Source organism: Pelmatolapia mariae, linkage group LG8 (assembly GCF_036321145.2).
Source record: "Pelmatolapia mariae isolate MD_Pm_ZW linkage group LG8, Pm_UMD_F_2, whole genome shotgun sequence".
Lineage (NCBI taxonomy): Eukaryota > Metazoa > Chordata > Actinopteri > Cichliformes > Cichlidae > Pelmatolapia > Pelmatolapia mariae.
Window position 1 is genome coordinate 19,946,782 of NC_086234.1, and position 16,432 is coordinate 19,963,213.

A 16,432-nucleotide genomic window follows, 5' to 3' on the forward strand; every position below is an offset into this window, starting at 1 on the left:
AATGAAAGGAAACTGGTACTGAAAAAAGAAAAGTCCACATTAAAGGGCACACACTCAGGCAGGATGTAGAAATGCAGACGCTACCATTCAAAGACTGCGAGGCCTAAGCTGGTTGAGAGCGAGAGAGCAGACTGTGCTCTGGAAGGCATGAAGAAGCAAAAAGAAAAAAGAGGAGAGAGAGAGAGAGAGAGAAGCTGGGATGGCTGGAGGGGCAGCCGATTAGGGCACAGGGGCCACAGCTGAACTCACTGACACCAAAAGTAAAAGATGGTCAGCGCCCCAGAGCACAGGGGGAAGGGGAAAAGTAAGGAAAAGAATGCACAAAGGGAGGAGAGCACAGGAAAGTTGGGAGTGTGATACAAAGTACACCCGGCTTTCCAATTGCAGTTGCATTTGGAAAGCAGGTTAATACTTAGCAGAGTAAATAAATTGGGCCAACAACAATGCTGCTTATTGTGCTTCTCCATCCACTTTCCAAGGAAAATCCTGGTAGTTTGAGGATTAACAAGTAGCATTTTTAACTGATGGTTTAGCAAAAGACAGCAGTTTACAGCCACCACTTTGGTCAAGATGAAATTTAGTTTTTGCATGTCCTTACCTGTGTGATAAGTAGTAATGGAAATATATGTAAGTATAATATTGTCTTTGTTTCATGTTTACAGCAGAAGATGTTCAGTGTCTGAATGCACGAGAATGGTGATGTTGTAGTTGCTCTTCTTGATATTTTTACTAGCCACCGCTTTCGTAATTATCATGTATGAACTAGAGTATCTGAATATGTATTTATTTTACTGTTTTAAGTTTTGGAAGCAAATGAGGGTAAGAGTGTCATAACTGTGTGCTGCCATATCCGAATATGTGAAAACATGTATGAATCCATTTAAATACGTGAATGTCTAAAATATATTTGAAATAATTTCATTTAGAATTGGCATGTGCATGACATTTTGTGAGTGGTGTCAGATTATAATAGCAAACAGTTTGAACAACAGGATGATGCTTAGCATTACACCAGCAGTGAACTGCACACATGTTGTCGTCAGGTTTCCCTGCATCTGTCAGTTTTGCACCTTTACCAGTGTCAGGCGCCAGTTTATTTTCAAGGAGCTAAAAAAAGGCTTTGAAAACGTCATTTATTGCGAAGATTTCTTTGTTTTCTTGGTACGAAGGAAAGCATGTGCTATCAGTCTAATTTTTATATTAAACTTCAGGAACTGCTGGATTTCATATTTGGTGCATGCCTAGTTTTCGCCCCCACAGATGTACAGATAATGGTGATGCACAGCTACTTAAGTATGCTGTATTTAGTAAGCTTGTTGCCTGCTACAGTTGGTTATACATTCATCATCTTCAGTTAAGGGCCACAGGGGCTGGAGGCTATCCCAGCTGTCATAAGGCAGGTGGCAGGGGTACACCTTGGACAAGTACAGAGAAAACCCGGGCATGTCGAGAACATGCAAGCTCCAAACCAAAACCAAAAAACACAGTTGATGCTTTTGTGTTTTGTTTTTTTTTAATTTGATGATGCTAACGACCTCAGTGGCTAAGGGATATCCTGTGAAACTATCATTAAGAAGGAATGACCAATTCAGGAATATACAATTTGTTTTTTTTAAATTAGCGAGTTGGGATTTCTAGACATTTAATGCGTTTTAGTTGTCTGTGGCACAGAGAGTGGATATCAGACTTGGTGCAAAGCTGAGTGGGCGTAACCACCCCCCCCCCCGATTGTTGGCATGTAATGAGCTCTGACTTTGATCTCAAAAGATGCGCTGCAACAATGCGGCTATTCCAAGTCTTAATCTGCTTTTAATGTTTTCACTTAACATGTATCCCCATTGTCTCACAGGCAATAATTAAACAGGGTTATAAGATACATAATGAGGCTAAATCACACCTCATTCTAGTGTGTGTGTCTGTGGGACTACTGATTTTGAACACACCTTGTGTCACCTCAGGCAGTTTTATCTGCATTAATCTGAGAGGTTTTTGATATAAAAATGGAAAATATAAAGCAGTTTTTTTCACATATTCAGATGGCAGTGTTAAAAAACAACTGTAGAATTCATACTACAACATTCTGAAATGTGGATGGTCTTTTTTTAATAATATTATTATTATTTTTATTCCTTAACGAACTGAATCTGTTATTATACAGTTCCTTTGGTTGGTTAAAAACTCTAAACGGTGTATTAAGCACATGATGAAGACATCTTTAGTGGTTGGAGTGTTGCTCTTTCTGACTGTAGAGCAGTTGTGTCAGAACCAATATTGCAATCAGCCTTTGAAGGCGTTCATGCACTGGAGATGTAACTGATATTTTAGTCAGTCATGAGATATTCTGCACAAAATAAGTTGTTTCAGATGAAAAGCAGTAACGTACTAGATAGGTTTCACTGTCAGTTTTCGACGGCCTCTCTCCCCCTGCAACACCTCCGTTATATACAAATTCTGCTCTTTCATCTCTTCGCATTCAGGTCATAAAATTTTTATCTAGAAAACCACGAGCAAATTTGGCATGCATGCCTTCTCAGCTGAATAGGTGTGTTACTGTGAATGGTAGATTATTAACCAGATAGAGAATGCATGGATAATGAGTGGCTGTACTCAGTCAATAATCAGATATATTGAGTAGATACAGGGAGGGAGACACTGTTAGACTGAGGCAGAGGTGGGGGACGGAGTAGTTAATTAGGCGTTTCTTTGCATTACCAAACAGGTAGGCAATAAAAACATAAACCTCTGTGCTCCATTCAAATTTCATTGCCCTAACAGCACAACAATTCATCAGGTTAGTAACATGTTGTCATAATCGCACTAAAACTCCTAAAACCTCATTAGTTCGACAGCCGCTGTCACCTGCTGGTCCCATCCCTGTTCACAAACCGCTGCCTTCCTCACTCAGTAGCTGCAGTAATAATTTGAAAAGTTCACCATGCCTTCACCGCATCTCTCACTTCAGAGGAGATGACTTGGCATAGCATACTCAATAATTCAACACTACAGGCGTGAGAATATATACGGTGTCTCATCTGAGACTGGGGTAAGTTGAGGGTTAGCAGCGTCTGCTTTGCTGCAGCATGCCAAACTACAAAGGCGTTTCCTGGGGGCTGCAGCGAACGGAGGAAGCAGGAGAGGCGGGGTATTGAGCTCTGCTGCTTGGAGACAGCTCATTCTCTTGTTGTTTAAGTTCTATCGCCCGCATACACTTACTAGAATTGCACTTCTTTTTTTTTTCTTTTTTTTCCCCCTGCAGATATTAACGCTTAAACATTAAATATGCATGCCCACCCCCTCATGTTTATGTTTTTGTCTTTGAGGCATGCCAGTGCAAAGCAGGCATTCTTTCTTCCTGGTATGCACTGCAGTGCAAGGGAAGTGGCTATTTCCCAAAAAAAACAACAACAAAAAACCCCAACCTCTCCGTGATGAATGTCCCCTATTTGCTGTTTTTCTTTTTGTTAAACAAAGCCTTTATTAGTGTGCGGGCTGTTGCAATAGTTGTTTCGTAATAGGAGCAAGAGCACAGGCCTGCATATACACACGTCCGTGACCGCAGTAGGAGGTTTGGAACGCGTTCTTAATCCAGGCGCAGTGTGATATTCGTGTCAGAGAAGATTCCTGTGCTTCCCTGTGAACTCACCAACTCTAGGCACTCCTTACATCCCACTTAGTAAAGCATTTCCTCACACACGTGCACAGAGCAGAACGTGATCTCAAGCACACGAAGCTCATAACCAGGTAGACAGCTGGGAATTTAGGAGCACATGACACTGGCAATCACAAATGCACTAGGAGCCATTCACTCGTCCTTTGCGTGCCTCCCTCCCTTCTCCCTCCTCTTGCCGCCCTCATCTCCACTGAACTCTGCAGGGTGGCTGACAGGCCTGCTGAGGGCTCTTGTCGCCGGGCGGATTAAGCGGTGATACAAAAAGAGGCTTAAGGGCCACAGGAAGCAATGACTCCTAAAAGGAGGAGTTGGAGGGGGTGGTGGTGGTGGTGGTGGCAGGAACAATCGACTGCCCCACGAGCCAGCAGCAACAGCCAATCAGGAGGTGCTGCAAGCGGGCACCTGAGCCTCAGCAGTATCTGCAGGCGGTGGTCAATCCTCTGATGACCCTGGGGTCAGGGTCAGGGCACTATTGGATCAAAGAGGAGATGATACTCGCCAAACAAAGACTGGAGAATTATCCCTCAGCTTCGGCAGCTATAAATAAGCTACAATCCTTGTTCTTTTTCACTTGATTGTTTGCTCAGGTTGCGCTATTCTATTGTGAGATAACAGCTCTTTTCCAGGGTTAGGGTTAGGGTGGGGGTGAGAGGGGGTTGGAAATATCTGAAAGCAGCAGAAAATGCATTGTTTATTTGCTGGAAGCATTGCAATAAAATGCACATTTTATTTGGAAATTGTGTTTTTCACCCTTTTTTTTTTTTTTTTTTTTTTTTGTTCAAATTAAAAAAAAAACCTGACATGTTGCAGCACAGATGTGAGGCGCTTACAAAGTCAGGGAGAAAGGGGTTTGACGAGGTGACCTTCTGAGCACCAAATGGCTTTCTTTTCCAGCCGGAGATGGAGTCCATCATACGTAATCACAAGTATCGCCCACACCTGTAAAGTGCCTTGTTGAAACAGATGACAAACGTGACAAACTGCGCACAGTTCCCCTATCAGGAGCCTGAATGACTCTGTGGCGGGAGGACAGGAGATGTAGAAAGAGGCCAGTGATCCGGGAAGGACAAATTGCGGGTTTAGATCCATCAGCCATCTGTCAGCTAGCAAAGCTAATCCCTCTGCGTGGGATGGGGCTCTCTGGCAGCTCCTCTACCCCACTCCACCCCAGCTCCCTCTCACCCGCCCCAGCTGGTCCCACCCACAAAACATGACCCACCTCGTCGCATCAATACTGACACTGACCTGTATTACATTTGTCCAGAGACCTGCTTGCTGAATACTCACTCAATTGGGCTTAATTTGCATTAACCTCTCTTTATCTTTCTGACATGATAGGGATGTTTAAGCAGTGAGGCTGCATGGGTGAACATTGATTTTTATTGCATGGGCATATTAAGGAATATATAGGTACATCATGTGAGATGGTCTGGGTTCTCTCAGGTTGAACTCTGCACCGCTAGGGTTTTTACTTTTTTTTTTTTTTTTGTAATTAATTTTTTAGGGAGTTAAAAATGATCTTACCACATTCTTGGTGTGCATGCCGTATAAATCTGATATTGTTTTGCTCGTGCTTGTGCAATCAAAAACTAGTTTGTGGTCCCCAGAAATCTCCCATTTCAGCCTACTGACCAAAAATGAGTTCATTATCCTTTTTTTCCCTCATCTCCCATGGTGCTGGATTACATATTTGTTTTGACACTGTTGGTTTAATGCAGGAAAATAAGGGCACAGTTTTTTTTTATCTTACACAACACTTTTAGCCTATAGTCTAAAAGTGTTGAGAGAGAGAGAGAGAGTCTCTCTCTCTCTCTCTCTCTCTCTCTCTCTCTCTCTCTCTCTCTCTCTCTCTCTCTCTCTCTAATTATATGCACTTGGCCTGGATCTACAATTGCTTATTTCTGGCTCTCTAAACTAGGCCATGGTTATGTGACACCCAGTAACCCTGTGCCTTTTACCCCAAAAGCCTTTGGACTTGGAAAAACCTCCCGAATCGTTTATTGTTTACGTTTCTCATTTGAGCTTTATCCGAGCAGGTGGGCAGCCTCATAAGTTGGTGACAGTTCACTGACCATTATCTCTGTCGTGATTACACACAGATTACGCCACTGCTGGACTTGGCTGTTGTTTGCCTTTTATTTGCAGATGTTTCTAAGTATTCAGCATGGCCTCTTTTTGCTTCTTATTTCTAAATTGTTTGCTTAATGTGAACTGGACAAAAGGCGAATGCCATAACAAAGGCGCAATTTGGACGAGGAAGCCTAAACACATGTAGTATGCAAAATTGCTTATAATTTTACTACTAACTGCTCCATTTCCTATGGCAGTCATATTTCTACCCATGATTCCACTGACACCACCCTCCCCTTGTCTCTTCAATACCTTACATGTCTGTCTCTCTGTCACGCAGGGCTTCTTTCGGCGAAGCATTCAGAAAAACATGGTGTACACTTGTCACCGGGAGAAGAACTGCATCATCAACAAAGTCACCCGCAACCGCTGCCAGTACTGTCGGTTGCAGAAGTGCCTGGAAGTCGGGATGTCGAAGGAGTGTGAGTAAAAACGTGATCATTTTTACCCAGAGTGCCTTGCCCTCACAGGGCATTTAGGGACAAGCACAGATCTTATCACAGCTCTTTAATCCCGGGGTTTTTGACATGATTGTGGCCACCGCAGGAAGTCTTAAGTCGCAGCATTTGTTGACATTTGCTCCTCTGCTAACATTGCGTAAGAATTCATCCCGATCCTCCAGCACAATCTGACAACATATGTCATAATCTATTCGATAGGTGGAGTCTTATCAAGATTATCAAAACAAATTAAAGCAGAAAGCTGTTCCGATTTTTCCATTTGAAAAGAATATCCACCGTATGTGCGAGCGGCAGAGATGCAATCGTGATGCAGACTGGCATTAGCAGTCAGGGTGTCGCCAGGCTTGGCAGGCCTCTGTGATGAATATGTTCTCACCTGCCGAGAGTGAAAGAGCAGGCGTCTGCTCCAATCATTGCACCCCCGGGGGCTGTGTGAACACACACATACACGCAGGCAGTCAGACTTGATAAAGTAATTGGGAGAGGTGTGACCACAGAGGCCAGCAGGGTTTTTACCTCAACCAGATCACATGACACACACACACACGTACTTACTTCCCAGCAGAAAAGAGAGGGAGAGTGCTTGTGTGTAGGAGGGGGATGCTTTTATATTCTGATAAACACTTTTTAATGGTCTGAAACTGGGCATGTGTTGATTTGAAAATCATAATAAAAATCACGTGATCAGAAAGTGCAGCATGCCTCCTTCCTGTTTAAACACTCCTGCGTACAGCTTTCCTTGCTCAATCTCTCTGCGCCTCCTGTCTTCCCAGAGCTATTTACCTCGTCTCTCTGCTGCAGAAAGTGCAGGGAGCGCTCCCCACGCCACAGCACTGTGGCTTACAGTAAAAGAAGTTATCCTCTGAGCTCCTTACCTTTGAATGGGGCCATTAATCATGGTTAGAAAGATCACAGCAGCCAGTTCTTTTACACACACACACAGGCACCAAGGCACACAGCACACAACAGACTGGAGTTGGAGAGCCATCTAGTGGTGACTGTATAGTACTGGATAAGAGAGAGAACAGGCGAGAGGGCTTTTCTGAAGTAGACTCAAGGGAAGGGTGTATGATTGTTATAGGTTTATAGTTTTCCAGGCTCCTTTTGTTGAGCTGCTTTTGGTTTTTACTTGAATACTTTTTTTCCGGAGTGTGTTCATGTTCTGCAGGTTTCATATCACACAGTGCTGACATTGGCCAGTGGAACTGGTCTGGGGTGGTGAGGCGGGAGGGACTGGCCATCTGGGGCCAGCAGGGACTCTCTCTTCGCCTCGGACACAGACACGAGAACGGGCACGCTCATCAAAGTGCACTCTTCACCATAATTCCATGTGCACGCATGCACAAATTATGCGCATACAAGGTGACAAACACAAGCTGGTAGGAATAAAAAGCCTGTAACAGAAATACACTCCGACAGCTTCGCTTGGAACGGCGTACGCTCCCCTGTCAAACACACACGCAGAAGGTGGACCCCCCGCTAGTGCCGGGGGACGTCTGGGTGACCTTGTGTCTGCTGGCAGACAGCTCCAGATGACAGTGCCATGCCTGCTGCCAGGTGGCAGTGGCACACAAGACAGAGCCGGGAGGAGCGGGGAGGGCGTTGGCAGCAAGCGGAGGGTTACGCCTGTAAAGGCTAGTGCCAGCTTCAACCTGACGGTGTGTGGTTGAAGCGGACAGCTATGAACTAGTTTAATTCCTGAGCAACAGCTGTTCCAAGGGATTTCAAAAGCTGCAACATTGTTCTCTAAATTTTGTGAGAAATATGTACATTCTCAAGCAGAGAGGGAGGGAAGGGACAAGAAGCAGAAGTTTCAAGTAAAAGGCTGTATTTATAGCAAATCAGTTCCACTTTTTAACTGTTTTTATATAATCACAGTTCACTACCATGTTGCGTTCATGTTGGAGTCCTCTCAACAGTATCCCACCTTTTTCTCCCAAAGTAATCACCCTTTCCTCGAGGAAGGTGTTATTCAGTGATAGAAAAAGTAATAAAAGCAAAATAAGATGAAGCGCAGAATGATGGAGAATCGTGCAAAGAGGGGATAACATCAACCAGAGAGGCAGGATAGCGACGAAAGGTGAAGGCAGAGAGAGGGAGAGAAGAGTACTGAACCGGGTGTGAGCAAGAATGAAAATCTAGAGTTGAGAGAGCCGAGGGGGGAGTCGGGGAAAGAAGGGAGGACTGAGGCTGGAGGACAGAGAAAGAGAGAGAAAGAGGGGGGAAAGTTTCATCACTGTCGACGGTGGCTCTGCGCTGCGAGCAGCAGGAGCAGGGGTAACATTGACATTTTTATCTTTCCATTGAATTTAATCTGTGTGATGGACGAGCTGCCAGAGCTTTAATTTTCCTCACACGAATTATCCCTGTCTGCCCACCTCCCTCTGTCTTGTACACAGACACAAACACGCAGGCACAAAAAAACCCCGCATGCACACCCGTGGCACCGAAATTGTCTATTAAGTTGCACGCGCGCAGCCGAAATCCACTACGAGAGGGAATGATTGAGTGATGGCTGGGCGTGCACGCGCATGTGCGTCGACGCAGTATTCTGTGCACGCCGCGCACCGGCTCGTGTAAATCCTTTTTATGCAACGAGCGCGCAACTGTGGACAATCCATGATGCAAGTCCCTCCATTAGCATTCATATTCTCATAATACATTTTTTAGATTCATGGCTAGAAGTTGACACGCAAACCTCAAATGTACATTTGTATCTACACACATCCACACGCGGATGATGATGATAATAATAATAATAATAAATATTTTAAAAAAAGAAAAGCAAGGCAAGGCAGTATTTCTTTCATTTGCACTCCCCTGCCAGAGGCCTCCTTCCCCCCAAGTTATTGCATGTGGCAATTCGCCATGACAGATCGCCAGTCGTGCCTAATAGTTCTTTAATGACTTCATTAAATTGTGTTGTGCGGCTTATGATTGTGCTGCCGATTTGTCAGCGAGGGTAATGTCTGGGCACTAGGGATGCCCCACTTTTATTTGTGAATTAATTGGACATTGAGTGCGTTGCAGCCCTCCACCCCTCCCCTCATTGCACACAGGACACAGAATCCCAATCAGCTCCACAAACAGGGCTGGCCCAAATATCTTCAGCAGCTTACTACAGTGTTATGCAACCGGCCTCCTAAGCTGAGGGCTTGTTAAACAGGGTGTTCCTTCCCTAACTAAGTCATAATTAGCTCATTAAAGTAAATGGAAATGAAAAAAAAAAACATTTTGTTTTCCGTGTTTATACCCACATAGTTTATGAAGCGGCCTCATCACAGCATACTCTTCTTCATCGGCCTTTCTTTGCTGCAGCGTTTTCTGCGCAAGTACCAGTGCATGCTGGAAAATAATGCATTACCACGATCGCAGCGGGGTCTTCTTCACTTCTTGTTGTGGTGAGCGGTGCTTAGCAATAACATAATGCCGGATCAGACTTCCAGCCCCCGCCCTCCTCCTCGCCTTCTTGTTCTCCCAGGCAGGGAGGCCTGTCTGTGGGCTGATGAATGAGCAGCAGCACAGAGTAGTGCTCCTCCCCCCCCCCCCCCCCCCCCCCCCCCTCCTTGGCCCTGGTCCAGGCCCCCTCTGTCAAAAGACACTGATCTCCCATCAGCTCGAGCGCTCTTGCCCTTAATGGTCAAGGTTGGTATTAAGACAAGGAAAATCTGATCTCAGGTTAGTGGCTGGGGGAGGCGGGGAGGGGGAGTGCAGGTACCTTGAGGGGAGGTAGAGATTGGAGAAGTGATAGAGTTGGAAAGGTGGATGATTTAAAGCATTTTGAAAATGAGAGAGGGCGTGCATTGGCTGAGAATGAGACGCACTGAGAGGATGACTAGGAAAGCGAGAACGTGTTGTATAACCAGGAGAGGGAGAGAGATGCGAGAGTAAGAGAGAGAAAAAGCTGGAAGGTTTTTTCTCTCTCTCTCTCTCCCCGGTATGGTCTCCGCAGCCGAGCCCTTTTAAAACCATTAGAGGCAGGATATTTGTCATATTATGTTATTAGATTAGCTGGGACCTCTAATGAAAGCTGTGGCAATTTGTCAGCCTTATGGATAGCTCCATCCCCCACCACTATTTATCAACTAGCACCCCATCGCACCCAACACACCCCCACCCCAGCCTCAGCGCACACACGTACACACAACATAGTCGAAGCAAAACCGCATCCAAACGTGGATGGGAGAAATGGATCGAGCTCATAATGGGATTCCAATGCTAAACACGCCGCCTAGTGTTTTTTGTCATTTGGGGTGAGCACACCACTCTCAGCCAGAGCGCCCGAAGGGAAACGACAGAGGATTATTTCAAGGTTTTTTTTATGTTTTTTTTCCTTCTCTCCCTCTCCATTATCATAGCCCATCCTGGATGGAGCTGTCTCACAACATTTATCTTAGAGTATCGGATAAGAAAAGATGTGTTTGCTGCCGCTGTTTGCTGCACACTGAGGATCCGTTCCTGCTTATAACTCGCCTCAGTTTTACCTCGATCTGCAGTCAGGAGTTACTGATAAAGGAATGCGTGCAGACTGTAATTAGCTCCATGAACTGTACACTACACTTGAAATAGATCTGAAATGCTGCTGCATGAACCGCTGTGTTTAAAGAGAAAAAGAATACAAGATTAAATGTAAAGTTTGCCAAGACTTTGTGTTTTGTCGAAAGGGTTCGAGATGCATACTAATCTCTCTGTTCTTTCCCTCCCTTTAGCGGTGAGGAACGACCGGAACAAGAAGAAAAAGGATGAGAAGAAGCAGGAGTGCACAGAGAGCTACGTGCTGAGTCCTGACACGGAGCAGATGATCGACAGGGTTCGCAAGGCACACCAGGATACTTTCCCCTCCCTCTGCCAGCTGGGCAAATACACTACGGTCAGTGGCATAAGACTGACAGTCTGTGTGTCCTTATGTTCATTCACCTTTTTCAAGTGTGAGGGTTTTTTTTTTCTTTGCCTTTGAAATAAAATTGATCTGCAAATATTTTTTTCCTTTATTTTTACAGACTAACAGCTCAGAACGACGTGTGTCCTTGGACGTAGACCTGTGGGACAAGTTCAGTGAGCTGTCCACCAAGTGCATCATCAAGACAGTGGAGTTTGCCAAGCAGCTGCCCGGCTTCACGACGCTCACCATCGCCGACCAGATCACTCTGCTCAAAGCTGCCTGTCTGGACATCCTGGTACGAATAACGCACTCACAAAAAACATCTACCTTAGATGTTTTCAATGAATAAAACTGGAAGTTCGGTTTGAATTTTTTCACAAACCGAGCCTGTCTGCTGTCCACAGATACTGCGGATCTGCACACGCTACACACCAGAGCAAGACACGATGACTTTCTCAGATGGACTTACGCTAAACCGAAACCAGATGCACAACGCTGGCTTCGGTCCCCTCACTGATCTGGTTTTTGCCTTCGCCAACCAGCTCCTTCCTCTGGAGATGGATGATGCAGAGACGGGGCTGCTTAGTGCCATCTGTTTGCTGTGTGGAGGTACGGCAGGTCTTTAGAAAAAGGCCCTTAAAGCTTGCTTGGGTCATGTTTGTGTCAGAAACAGCAGCGGGGTAGCAATGCTGCACTCTTTTCCTTAGCACCATCTAGTGGCCACTGTGGTTCTAACAGTCGGAGAGTATTGGCTGACCCTTTTGTCTGTGCTTTTTTTTTTTTTTTTTTTTGGTTACAGATCGACAGGACTTGGAAGAAGCAGACAAGGTGGACATCCTGCAGGAACCCCTTCTGGAGGCGCTGAAGATTTATGTAAGGAAGAGGAGGCCCCACAAACCGCACATGTTCCCCAAGATGCTGATGAAGATCACTGATCTTAGAAGCATCAGTGCTAAAGGTCTGTGGTTCCCTTGTGTTTCTACATGTATAGTGCTACAGTGGTTAGTTACTCAGGTGTACAATTGATCATTTCTACTTTTTCTTTTGTATATTCCATTTTAGAATGAATGAATGAATGAGTACGTTTTACCAGAACTTACACTGATAGCTTACATTTTTCCATCTTGCAGGAGCTGAGCGTGTCATCACGCTGAAGATGGAGATCCCCGGCTCCATGCCACCTCTCATCCAGGAGATGCTGGAGAACTCAGAAGGTCTGGAAAGCGGAGCCGCAGGCGGACGACCCAGCGGTGCTCCCCCAGGCAGCTGCAGCCCCAGCCTGTCCCCCAGCTCTGCCCAAAGCAGTCCAGCTACACAATCGCCGTAGTCACGGCCCACGTTTTCATTTTCATTTTTTCTTTGTGTTGCGCTCTGTCTCCTCCCATTAATGTTCTGTAGAGGAGGGGTGAAGGAGGTGGGTCTTCTTGACCCCTAACTGCTGAACACAGGAGACCAGCAGAGCCAACCACCTCCTCTCCGACAACAAAAATCCCCATCTCCTGATCCGCTTTCCCCTCTCTCTGGATTTCTATCCAGACAGGAGGGGAGATGAGGCTGGAGCAGGCCGGGGTAACAGGATGCCTCCAACATACCACACCGTAAACACTGCTGATGACTCTTCCTCCTTCTCCCTCCCTTCTCCACCTTTTTTTTCTTTTCTTTTTTCTTTTTGAAAAGACTAACGGAGATGAGGTGTGGATGAACCCGAGAGCGGTTGGAGCACAATGGAACAAATATAAGGACGAGAACAATGAACACAGACTGACTTGACAAACACCAGACACTTTTGTTTTTTTTGTTTTCTTTTCTTTTCGTTGTTGTTGTTGTTGTTGTTGTGCTCTGAGGCAGACTACAACTGAACTTTTGGGACTTGTCAAAAGAACCCACTCCTCAAAGACTCTGGGTCTTTTCCTCTTTTCCAGTTTCATGAAAAAATAACAGATTTCGTACAAAAAAAAAGATATATAAATATATATAGAAAAATTAAGGAACTATTGCGATCGACATGTCCAGAACAGGATGGCAGGTTGAAATGAGGACATGTTTTCTGAGCTGAGATTAGAAATTGTTGTACTCCTTCACTGTTTGAATCTTTTTCATACCCATCGAGTATTGAGAAAAATGCTTCGGTTTCACATTTGTATATTCTAATTGATGGGGGGAAGAAAAAATAAAAGATTATTTTTTTCCCTTTCCAGTCTACACAAGCAAACACACACAAATGTGCACAGAAAACAAGTCGCAATGATTATCACCTACTATTCCAGGTCGGATTTGTTTTCCCTTTTTTCTTTTTTTTTTTTCGTTTTCATTTTTTTTTTTTCTTCCAAGAGATTGGGGGGAAAAATGATTGTATGAACTCAGTTGTATGATATGGTCACAGGTCCTTTCAAGAAATCAAATTAATGAAGATTCATTATTAAGGTGTATTTTAAGTAGCCTTTTGAGTTTGTGTATATAAGCTGTATTCATTTCTTTAAAACTATGAAGAGTTTTAGGGTTCACCTGATCGATTTTTTTTTTAAAGAATACCGTTTTATGTGTTTTTAGGTTTGTGATTCAAGAAAAGACGTTTTGAGCACATTTTACTGAAGGAAGTTCTTTCATGTTTCGTGTCCTACTTTAAAAAACAAAACAAAAACATGGCAGACCCATCACAAATCACTGGCTCTTCAGGTTTTGGCTTCACGAACAGTTTTGCCCCCCCGACCCCACTTTTCTTTCTTTTCTTTTTTTTATGTACAGTAGGTAAGAAAGTAGCACTCCTGTCGGGGCATAGCTTTTTTTGTGTGTTTGGCCATGTAGCAGAAAGAGAAGGCGGCGTTTGAGGAAATGGTTTAGACGCCTTCTGTGGCCTGACGGGCTCAAACAAGCGGCGGCGGCTCTGCTTCAAAGAGAGTTGAAATGTGAACAATGGTGTACATACACTCTGTATTAAACACAAGTAAATCTCAGTGCTCTCTCTCTCTCAGTGCATCAATTTGTAGTCAATGGGAGAAGACTAGACTCTAGTTGATCCCCCTCCTCCACCTCTGCCCTGTCAGCGATCAGGCAAGGCGAGGTCCCTCACCTCCACCTTGGCAACCTGTGGTAGAAACAATATGTGACTTAACTGAATCCAGAGCAACCTCGTGCCCTGTGACACCAAAAACGCCTTCACCATTGCTACACGTCACCCAGACCATCATTACTGTACGCGCACCAATGTCTCAGGAAGGAATCATTTTTGTGTGCTTGGCCTGTCATTTGTATATGTTCTGTGCTGCAACCCCCTCCCTCTCCGGTAACAGATGCACATACACACACACACCTCTGCTACTGAGCCCTTCAGATTTTTCTTCACTCGCTTTTGTTTGGCCTGGCAAAACCAGGACGTGTGCCGAGAGACACTGACCCCTGACCGCTCATTTTTCCAACATCCGTAGGATGCCAGTGTGGACTCTCTCCGAGTCGTTCACATGTCCTCTTTTCCTTTTTTTTTTTTTTTCCTTTTTTTTCCTTTTTTTTTTTTTTTTTCTTGTACGGTCAAAGCTGCTTTCGTCATTTTAGGACTTAACCTGTCCAGAACGGCGCACAAATTTTCCCTCCACAGCGAATCTGGAATAGCAACAGACACACCGTCAGTTTGAAAAGTATGGAATATGTTGCAATTTTGTCAAGATTATCAAGCGACTTTGGGGAAAAAAAACAAAAAAAACAAAACAAAACGAGAAAAAAGATTTAGAAAAAATAATAAAACCAACATTTAATAATTAAACGTTTGTGTTGTTCATATGGTGGTCTTTTCAATTCTTTTCTTTATAGCATCGCACTCATTAGCTTTTCACTCATTTACACTGGTGAACCATCCACATGCAGTCACTGACTTTAATTATGCTTTCTGGAAGGTTTGGGGCCACTATTAACAGCCAGGAGCTGTGTTGCATGAATATATGACAGAGAAGCTTTATGACCACAATGAAAACCTCCATTACAGTAATGTCAGAGTAAAACATTATCCAGCACTGCAAATTTGTAAGCTGTAAAAACACAATTTCTCTTGAAATGGTTTGGGTATTTTTTTTTTTTTTAAATCAAAGCAACTCAGTGCATTTAGGTATGCAAATATAGTCAAGATGTCCTAATAAAGTCAACACAGAGAAGAGTGATTTAAGTGACTTTTAATGTGGCCTGGTCATTGGTGCCAGGTGGGCTGGTCTGAGTATTTCAGCAACTGCTGATCTGCTGGGATTTACTCACATAACCATCTCTAGGGTTTACAGGGGATGGTCAAAAAAAGGAAGCTATCCAGTGAGCAGCAGTTCTCTGTGAAAATATGACAATGTTGATGTCAGAGGAGAATGGCAAAGCTGCTTTGAAAGGATAGGAAGGCAACAGTAACTCAAATAAACACTTGTTATAACCAAAGTATGGAGAAGAGCATCTCTGAAAGCACAGCACAGCAAGCCAATGGGCTCGAACAGCAGAAGACCACACCTTGTTCTATCAGCTAAGAACAGGAAACTGAAAATACAATTTTCCATGGGCTCACCAAAACTGAATGGAAAAAGATTGGAATAATGTTTCCTGGTCTGATGAGTCTCCTTCAGCATTTAACATAAACAGCATGAAAGCATGGATCCATCTTGTTTTCAGGCTGGTGTTGATAATGGTGTAATAGTGTGAGGATATTTTCTTGACACATTTTGGCCCCTTTAATCCCGAAATAGCATTGTTTAAATGCCACAACCTACCTGGGTGTTGTTGCTGACTACGTCTATCCCTCCAGTGGCTGCTTCCAGCAGGATAACGCACCATGTCACAGATCACAAATGTTCTGAAACTGCTTTTCAGAATACGAGTTCACTGTACTCAAATGGTCTCCACAGTCACCAGGTGGTAGAACAAGAGATTGTCATCATAGATGTGCAACCGACACATCGCCATCAACTATGTGATGCTGTCATGTCAGTATGGTCAAAAAATATCAGGAATTTTTCCAGCACCTTGAAAGAAAAGGGGTGGAACGCGGTAGTAGCAAGCTATTCTTAAAAAAAAAAAAAACAAAGAAAAAAACTGGCTGATGAATCTATATGCAGATAGTGGAAAATAGATGCGTGCAGCATATCAGAATACACTAACTGGAAAAGAAACCAATGTCAAGATAAAGATACCAGTACAGAAAACATTGTAAACAATACAGTGAATGTTCTTCAATAAATATCCCAAGTTAGCCAGTAAGCTATCCAGTAAATGTGTGAGAAATGTCTATTGTGATAGTGTAGACTGTATTTCTCACCATTGTGGAGC

The 16,432-nt window shown here is 44.1% G+C and overlaps 1 protein-coding gene across 4 annotated transcripts in view; it reads left to right on the forward strand.

The window, feature by feature from the left end:
• raraa (retinoic acid receptor, alpha a) overlaps positions 1 to 14,881 on the forward strand; it is a 140,742-nt gene extending 125,861 nt beyond the window's left edge. For all 4 annotated transcript variants that reach the window (XM_063481442.1, XM_063481443.1, XM_063481444.1 and 1 more), the window contains 6 exons: positions 6,081 to 6,222; positions 10,971 to 11,131; positions 11,262 to 11,438; positions 11,548 to 11,752; positions 11,943 to 12,101; positions 12,274 to 14,881. In XM_063481442.1, the coding sequence (XP_063337512.1) occupies positions 6,081 to 6,222; positions 10,971 to 11,131; positions 11,262 to 11,438; positions 11,548 to 11,752; positions 11,943 to 12,101; positions 12,274 to 12,470 (1,041 nt within the window). In that variant the 3' untranslated portion in view covers positions 12,471 to 14,881. The remainder of the gene's footprint in view (positions 1 to 6,080; positions 6,223 to 10,970; positions 11,132 to 11,261; positions 11,439 to 11,547; positions 11,753 to 11,942; positions 12,102 to 12,273) is intronic.
• Positions 14,882 to 16,432: the final 1,551 nt, after the last annotated feature.